This window comes from Chionomys nivalis, chromosome 22, assembly GCF_950005125.1.
Source record: "Chionomys nivalis chromosome 22, mChiNiv1.1, whole genome shotgun sequence".
Taxonomy (NCBI): Eukaryota; Metazoa; Chordata; class Mammalia; order Rodentia; family Cricetidae; genus Chionomys; species Chionomys nivalis.
In genome coordinates, this window is record NC_080107.1 from 49,854,998 (window position 1) to 49,863,975 (window position 8,978).

The window sequence follows — 8,978 nt, forward strand, 5'->3', positions numbered from 1 at the left end:
GCTGTCCTGGAACTCACTCTATAGTCTAGGCTGACCTCGAACTCAGAGATCCACTAGCCTCTGCCTCTCAAGTATTGGGATTAAGGGCATGAGCCACCACCACTCAGCAGGATTTCTTATGATTTAGTAAATGTCGTACATCATTTAAAGCAGAGCCGGGCGGTGGTGGCGTACGCCTTTAATCCCAGCACTTGGGAGGCAGAGGCAGGCGGATCTCTGTGAGTTCGAGATCAGCCTGGTCTACAAGAGCTAGTTCCAGGACAGGCTCCAAAACCACAGAGAAACCCTGTCTCGAAAAAGCAAAACAACAACAACAACAACACAAAAATTATAACTTAAAGCAGGAATTCAGAATCTCTCTCAATGAGACACATTGAATATATAATGTTTCTTTGGGGAGAAAAAATATGGGCATATATTTCTCAAAGTTCAGAGTGGTTTTATAATGTACTGGGGATTAGGCATTATTCTCAAGAGACACCCACACATTATTTTTCTCTTTGGGAGGGGATGCTGTGCAATCATGGTGTGGGTGAAGTGGGTGAAGGGTTCTTTGAACTTCCACACGTATTTTACCTGGAGTACATCATGACTATAAGGAGTCTGTTCCATGAGACGCACAGGGTGAACACATCAAGTCTTGCTTTTCCTCTTTTGTTCTGGATTCTATCCAGTCATAACACGATAAGGACATGTTAGCCTGTCCTATGCAGGTGCCCAGTATTCTGGGACAGAAGCTCAGGGTGATTGGGAAGAAGCCTTATCCTTAAAGTCTGAGGCTCAAGGTGTTTTACTACAATTGCCTGCAGGCTGTGCTTAGCCCGGCATTCTCTTGCGCAGAACTTGGCATGTGAACTTAATAATTTCCAAAGCCCCGAGATTGCTCACAGACAACATGCAGGTAAGTTTCGGATCATCTCCGAAGCATTTGATAGCTGTTGGAATCGACCGTTCTCCATGTGAATTGTTAGCACTGAGAAAAATGACAAGGAGTGCTGTTTGTCACTGCAGGTTCTGGGGTCAGAGGTCCTCAGTAGTCACAGTGAACTTTAGGCACTGGCAGATCCAAGTTCAGAACTGGAGCCTCTCTCAATCCCTTTCCCACAGTGCGCTCTTAGGCAAATTATTAAACCTCTCAGGTGCTCATCTGGATTTGGAAGTTAATCTACCCAAAGGGGTGTCACTGTGGCTAAGTGCAGTAAGTATGAAGTGCCCAGCCCGGGGCTGACACTCAGCAAAGGCCCACTGAGAGGTAGCTTACCTAAGCCACTTCCTAAGAGCAGGCTCTAACACAGTTCTGAGTCCTTTAAAGGTTCCTGGTCGTTACAATTCCGCACGCTCCCTTCCCGGTGGGCACTGTCCCTCTCTCTGAATGAGATGGAATAAACTTGGCACAGGTCCACCTAGGTCTCTGAAGAGAATGCTCCCTGCAGATAGTAGGAATCTGTCCACATCCACACACATGCCAGAAGCCCTTTGTAATCAGAGAGGAAACTGATCCAAGGGCTTCCATTCAAGGAAGAGTTGTATGTATGTCTCCTGTAGGTTTTAATCACAATGATTAAATGATTATGTCACTCGATATGTGGCATCAATATAGCTGTGCCTGATCCTTCTTTGTATCTTCAGTGTATCATACAGTATCTAGTTTATAATTATGTGTGTGTGTGTGTGTGTGTGTGTATAAACTTCCACCCAAACAAGGAAGTAAACTGCTAACATTGTGCTCAGTGTCCATTTTCTGGCAAATGCTGGAGAAGAGAGACACATAATGCTTGTGACCTGGGAGACTGCAATCTAGTAGAAGTAATAATAAACATTTAAAATAGAATGTACTGCTAAGTACTGTGAGAAGCCCCTTCAGGCTGGTGGGAGGAATAAACAGGGACCGACTGGAATGAAACTTAAAGGCTCGTAACCACCTTTCTTCTTAGGTGACGTTCTGCAGACTTCGGGTTTCATTTTGTTTAATGTCATAGTATTTCACGCCTTGCTCTTTGGAGCTAACTTTGTGGAAGAATACTTTTTACATTCTTTGCCTCATGTCGATATGAAAATTCTTGAAATTAAGAACAAGGCAAGAAAACCCAACATGGGATTCATAAGAAGTACTCCCTCCACGGACTATGGTTTTTTTTGTTTTTTTTTGTTTTTGTTTTTTTTTTTGGTTTTTCGAGACAGGGTTTCTCTGTGGTTTTGGAGCCTGTCCTGGAACTAGCTCTTGTAGACCAGGCTGGTCTCGAACTCACAGAGATCCGCTTGCCTCTGCCTCCCAAGTGCTGGGATTAAAGGCGTGCGCCACCACCGCCCGGCCACGGACTATGTTTTGAGCCAGCTGGAGGCATGTAATGGGAAGCCATCTTTCTGCTCTTTCTATCTTCAGTAGCCCAGGGAGTGGAGCAAGAAGGGAGCGCATCAGGAAAACCTGGGGTAGTGTGACCAGTGTCCAAGGCTACCCAGTCTTTACACTGTTTGCTCTGGTAACTACGCAGGAAGAGACAGACATCGAGTCTCAGGAGAATAACGACGTAACTGAAGGGATCTTCTTGGACAGTTCTGAAAACCAGACCCTGAAGAGCATCTTAATGACGCAGTGAGCTGTGTCTTTTGTCCTAATGCCCTCATACTCAAAGCTGATGAAAAGATGTTTATCCACCAACCAGGCTTGGTGGACTATCTACTCAGTCTAAAAGAACATCTAGAAGGTATCTATGTAGGAAGTGTTACTCACCAGGATAATCCTAACAGAGATCCCCAGCCAAGAATTTGTCCCTCTTGGTGAGTACCCTGGCTGCTGCAGTGGTGAGGCCTTTACAGTGCCCCAAGACATGGCTCAGACATGTGTGTGGGGTTTTTTTTGTTTTTTGTTTTTTTGTTTGTTTTGTTTTGTTTTGTTTTGTTTTGTTTTTTTCTCTGTAGCTTTGGAGTCTGTCCTGGAACTAGCTCGTAGACCTAGGATTTGTGGTAAGTCCGTTGGTCTTTTTTTTGTTGTTGTTGTTGTTTGTTTTTTTCGAGACAGGGTTTCTCTGTAGCTTTGGAGAAGTCCGGTGGTCTTATACCCATCCATAGCTCAAGAAGAGACACATTGTATAAAACAGATGTTGCTACAAGTTCAAGTTCATCTTTACATCCTCAGAAGCTACAGATGCTGAAACTTCCCTGGCATGGAGAGATATGAATGATGGGAAAGCATGTTCACTGTTTGAGACTTACTATGGGCTCATTTCCTGCAAACTTCTGACATGCCTCAACGGCTTTAGCCGTTTTCACGTGGGGATTGCACAAGGCAATGCTGTGCACTTTGGCGGGTAGTATTCACTTGTTTTTTTTTTTTAAATATTTATTTATTTGTTATGTATACAATATTCTATCTGTGTGTATGCCTGCATGCCAGAAGAGGGCACCAGACCTTATTACAGATGGTTGTGAGCCACCATGTGGTTGCTGGGAATTGAACTCAGGACCTTTGGAAGAGCAAGCAATGCTCTTAACCACTGAGCCATCTCTCCAACCCCATATTCACTTGTTTTTAAATTGCTGTTGGCTCAGTGTAGGAAGCAACTCTTTGTCCCCATGTCATGTAGCAGCTCTGAATCTCTATTCACGCCTAGCAAAACCACAAAATGTTCTTAGTGCTCTGATGCACTCAATCTTGATGTCTCCTTTTTGTTGTTTTAAGACATTTAGATTAGTATGGTGTGATTCTTTTCAAAATAAAATCTTTCAGAAAAGAGAGAACATTAAATTTCATTACAACATATATTGTGGTGTGCAGTGATACACATTTAAAAAATTACATTTATTTTATTCGTGTGTGTACATATGCATGTGTATGTATATGTGTCACAGGGAGTGTATAGAGGTCACAGGACAAAGAACAAGAGGAGTCAGTTCTCTCCTTCCAACATGTGCAGTCTAGGAATGGAACTCGAATCATTAGACTTCACAGAAATCACCCTTACCCACTGAGCCATCTCACTGGCCCATATGAGTCAAAAATAGTGTAGTACATTATGCAATGCCTAAATCCATTATTTAACATATGTTCCCTTATATACTTTTTGTGGTAAAAACACTTAAAATGTATATTCCTAGCAGTTTTCATATGTGTGTATGTGTGTGTACCATATATATGATCTACCGTCTATCTATCTATCTTAACTATAATTATTGTGAAATATAATAGATTTCCTGAACTTATTTCTTTTATTGTATGTACATTGGTATGAAGGTGTCAGATCCTCTGGAACTGGAGTCAGAAACAATTGTGAGCTGCCATGTAGGTGCGGGGAATTGAACCCAGATCCTCTGGAAGTGCAGCCAGTGCTTTTAACCACTGAGTCATCTCTCAGCCCCAATCCTGAACTTATTTCTATCAGACCGATATTGTTTGACTAAGAACCCTGTGAATCTAGAAATCATTATTCCCCTGAGTTTGGCATTTTTAACACTGCCTGTGTGAATAATAATGTGGTTCTGTCTTTTGAGCTTGGCTTATTTCACTTGCTATGGTGTCCTCTCGTTCCTACATGTTGGTGCAAATGATATTTTCTCTTTCTTCCTTCTTTCCTTTCTTTAAACATTTTTTAAATTTTTTATTTTATTTATTTTTTATTGATTCTTTGGGAATTTCACATCATGCACCCCAATTCCACTCACCTCACAGCCCCTCCATATCCTCCCCTCACCCTTGATGCTTTCTCCCAAAAGAACCCCCCCAAGTCAATTAAAAAACAAAACAAAAAACACCTCACTTCTCTGTCTTTCCAACATCTTCATCCATCCTAGTGGCTTTGGGTGCTGCTGTGTGTCACACAAGAAATCCTTTTGTCCAATCAGCCCCATCCACAAAGTGCTCATTGCAATGAGCTATTGGTCCAGCTCAAGGCCTATGCCATAAGGGATCATCACTGGACCCTCTCTGAAGCGCCTCTCCGCTATCCAGCTGTTGCCGAGTCATGGAGGTCCTGCGGTTATTCTTCCACAGGACCAGTCCCTTCACAGGTCAGAGATGGGGTAGATGTTAGGGTGGGCCAACCCAAGGCCCAAGATGTAGGGCGGGGCTCAGGTGAGGGACAGAGTCAGCTCTCCTAGGCCCATGCCATTGGGGCCAGCTCCCCTGGTTGGTCTTGAATTCCTGGGTTAACTACCTCCACCTCTGAGTAGCCGCTACTACCAGATGACATCACTGTGCCAGCTCTATTGGCCATTTACATATCTTCCTTGAGAAATGTCAATTGATTTTTTTTTTTTTGCTTGGTTTTGAATTGTTTCTTGCTGGCTTAGGTGGTGGTGGCACACGCCTTTAATCCCAGCACTCAGGAGGCAGAGGCAGAGGCAGACCTCTGAGTCTGAAGCTAGCCTGATCTACAGAGTGATTTCCAGGGCAGCCAGGACTACACGGAGAAACCCTGTATTGAAAAACAAAAAAAATCAGTTTCTCAGATTCTTGCTATTGTAGTTCACACGTTTTCTCCATTTTTTTTTTCTTGAGATAGATAGGGTTTCTCTGTGTAACTTTGGAGTCTGTCTTAGAACTTGCTACGTAGACCAGGCTGGCATCGAACTCACAGAGATCCATCTGCCTCCCGAGTGCTGGGATTGAAGGTGTGTGCCATCACCACCCACCCTATTTTCCCCACTTTTAATTAATTTTTTTCTCATCTATTTTGATCATTAATCTCTTACTAGATGATGGGGTGTTTTCTCCTAATTCTACAATATCTACCAGGGCTGCTTCTGTAGAGCTTTGGCTGGAGTCAATGTCATCAATGGCTGTGGGTGCTTTAGTGGCCTGGGGTCCATGTTTCTGTGGCAAGACAGGTTTTAGGGCTCTTGGTGAAAGGACTCAGGGGTCAGCCCTGTTCTAAGTTTTCACAGGACTGACCTACCTGAGAGGGCCCCTGACGGTGCTGAGCCTGGTTTCACTGTGTTCCAGGGCTTCGTGTCCCACTGGACAGCTGAGCTCCTGTGGCATGCGAACAGGTCCACTCTCAGGCATGGGTGGATACACACTTTCCCACCACGCCAAGGGCTGTCATTCTAGGCAATTCCACAGCGGCTCAGACCCACGGGACAAAGATACCACTGTGAATCTGGTGCTGAGCATCATGGCCCAGGGAGGAATGTGTTCCAGAGACGCTGTTGTGTGACAAAACTCTTTCTGGGAAGACACTACACACACCTCTACTTACCCCAGATAGAGAGCACACAACAGACCCAAGTATAGACACCACCAAAGTGCAGCTTGGTGAACCAATGCGTGTTACTGGAGTTAGAGGAATATGGGCAAGGGGTTACATACAAGAGCAGGAATGACTCAGACAGCTACAACATCAAAGCCCACCCCAGCCTGCAGGCACCTCAACAGGTAGGAGTGTCCTTTTCTAGTCATTTTGTTGGGCTAAATCTCTCCCTGGTTGTCCTGTCTGAGGAGGACTCTTATTCTGGGAGGGGAAGGGGGCTTAGTGAATCTGCTCAGTTTTAAGGATTTCCTGAGACTGTTTTACTTCCCTGCTTAAGAGAGCTTCCCTGTAGGATGGAGAACGTCAGCCTCATCAAAACTGCTATACAACAGCTGCAGATGCTAGGTAGTGGAACACAGTTGCAGTTTGGGTTCTGAAGTCAACAAGGACAGTGGCGGCTTGAGCATGGCATGCAGTGAGCTGCTTAGTGGTGATGCACATCTCGGAGTGTCAGGACACAGCAGTGGTGCAGGCCTGTGACTTGAACTGCCATGGCAGCCATGCCCGGGTATGGTGGGGCACAGTTGCGGCATGGCTTCTGGTGGGTGGGAAGCAGTGCAGCACTGACTTCATCCCCCATCTAGTGGGATACTTGAGCACCTCAGGCAAGTTCAGATGCAGGAAGGTGAGATGCAGTGGTTATTCCTCCCGGACGGTGGGGTGATACCGACAAGCCAAGGATGTTTCTGTGAAGGAGTATCATGAAAGTTCAATCACTAAGGTTGCTCCTTGGATCAAAGCTCTCGTACCCTGCAGTCAGGGTGACATATTCGTGTAGGCCTTGAAGGGAAATAGCTTCTTCATTAGATATGTCTATATCTTGAGGGGCAAGGCTCTATGCAGCTCAAAAACACTTCATTCACACTGTTTGGCTGGGCCTGGGTTCCAAACGGTCAAGTGTATAAACTGCAGCAGCAAGGGGACAGATGGAGTGCTTCCTAGACCGCTTATCATGATGGAAAGGAGACAGGTGACAGCGTGCCTGGGAAACGGCACCCTGCAGGCGAGCACGGAGCAGTGCAGAGAGGTCTCAGAAGAGAGCTGCTGCTCACTCCACCACGGGGTGCATGTCACCCTGAGTGTGCACGGAGCAGTGCAGAGAGGTCTCAGAAGAGAGCTGTTGCTCACCCCACCACGGATGGCACGGAGCAGTGCAGAGCTGCTGCTCACCCCACCATGGGGTGCACTCTAAGTCTGTTTCCTAAACACAGGGCTGTGGAACCTTGGGATTAGGATCAGGAATGGGGCATATACAGCATTTCTCAGCAATGTGGAGTACAGGGCTGCTCACTGGTGGTGGAGGTGGGAGTATGAACTCCAAGAGGGTCTGTGGACCAGTTGTAGAGGTTTGAGAGATGTGCCAACCCCCCCCCCCCCGGTCTTTGGGGTTTCACGGGCAGATACGGCTGTTGGTCACCCCAGAGGCAAGCCATGCGTCTAAGCCTATGCTGTCTTTACACCTGGCCATTTTGTCAGTGTTTGTTGTGTCCTTAAGCCTTCTCCGGGCTGTTTTAGTTTGTGAAAGTCACACTCTCACACACACTTGCTTATTAAATGCAAAATAGTAATGTACAGCTCTTATTAACATCTGAAAAGAAAGCACAGAAGCAGATTGAGAACCAGGTGGTAGCGCATGCCTTTAAACCCAGTGCTCAGGAGGCAGAGGCAGAGGCAGGTGGCTTTCTAATTTCTAGGCCAGCCTGGTCTACAGAGTGAGATCCAGGTCAGGCAGGGCTACTCAGAGAAACCTTGTTTTAAAAAAAGAAAAGAAAAAAGAAAAGCCAAAATGAGAATACAGGCCATATACAGGAGAGCAGGCCCTCCTCTGAATCCTGTGGTTAATTAAGTCAGGGACTGGAGAGATGGGTCAGCGGTTAAGAGCACTGGCTGTTCTTCCAGAGGTCCCAAGTTCAATTCCCAGCAACCACATGATGGCTCACAACCATCTATAATGAGATCTGGTACTCTCTTTTGGCCTGCAGGCAGAACATTGTATACACAATAAATTAAAAAAAACAACAACAACAATAAAAACAAGTCAACATCATGACTGAGGATTGTGGTTGGCAGGGGTGGGGAGTTACCATTCAATGGGTATGAAATCTAGTTTTATAGGTAAAGTCTTGGAGATGGATGGCAGTAATCACTGTATGATATCTGCACATATAAAATGCCACTAAAAAGTACACTTACAATGGTTATGTTTTTCACCATGTGATATACTTATCTCTGAGTTTGAGGCCAGCTACAGAGTGAATTCTAGGACAGCAAAAGTCACTTTGAATATTTCATGCCAGGAAATATCTGGCTGTGTCCCAATTTGTGATATGGGCAGCAGAGAAACGGCCAGTATGGGAAAAGGCAACTCAGAGACACAGGAGAAACGATGAACCGGACTAGGAAGGAGTCCAGTCACTTGAGAGCCATGTCACAGGAAGGGATGACACATCAATCTCAACACAGCCTAAAAGGAACACTTCCTGGTTCTGAACTTCCTGGTTGGTCACTGCCAAGCTCAGGCAGAAACCTCTGGACAACTAATTTTGTGTGTACAGCATTGTACTGTATATAGACAGTATCACTAGAAAACAGGCGAGGGAGAACCATCTGGAGGCCAGAGAGACAGCATCAGTTTGTGCACTGTCTTCTCCAGCTAACTCCCATGGATCAGAGAAATCACTCCAAGCCCTTCACAAGGTAAGACGTCAGTTCTCCTCCCTCCCCGGTAACATA

General features: G+C 45.5%; 1 protein-coding gene across 1 annotated transcript; it reads left to right on the forward strand.

Annotated features, from left to right (window-relative positions):
* The first annotated feature begins 895 nt into the window (after positions 1–895).
* B3galt9 (beta-1,3-galactosyltransferase 9) lies at positions 896–3,312 on the forward strand. Its single transcript, XM_057754624.1, is given in 9 exon segments — positions 896–901; positions 1,935–1,953; positions 1,956–2,108; positions 2,292–2,365; positions 2,367–2,601; positions 2,604–2,757; positions 2,759–2,903; positions 3,041–3,071; positions 3,074–3,312. Coding segments are annotated over 9 exon segments (1,056 nt in total).
* The last annotated feature ends 5,666 nt before the right edge of the window (positions 3,313–8,978 follow it).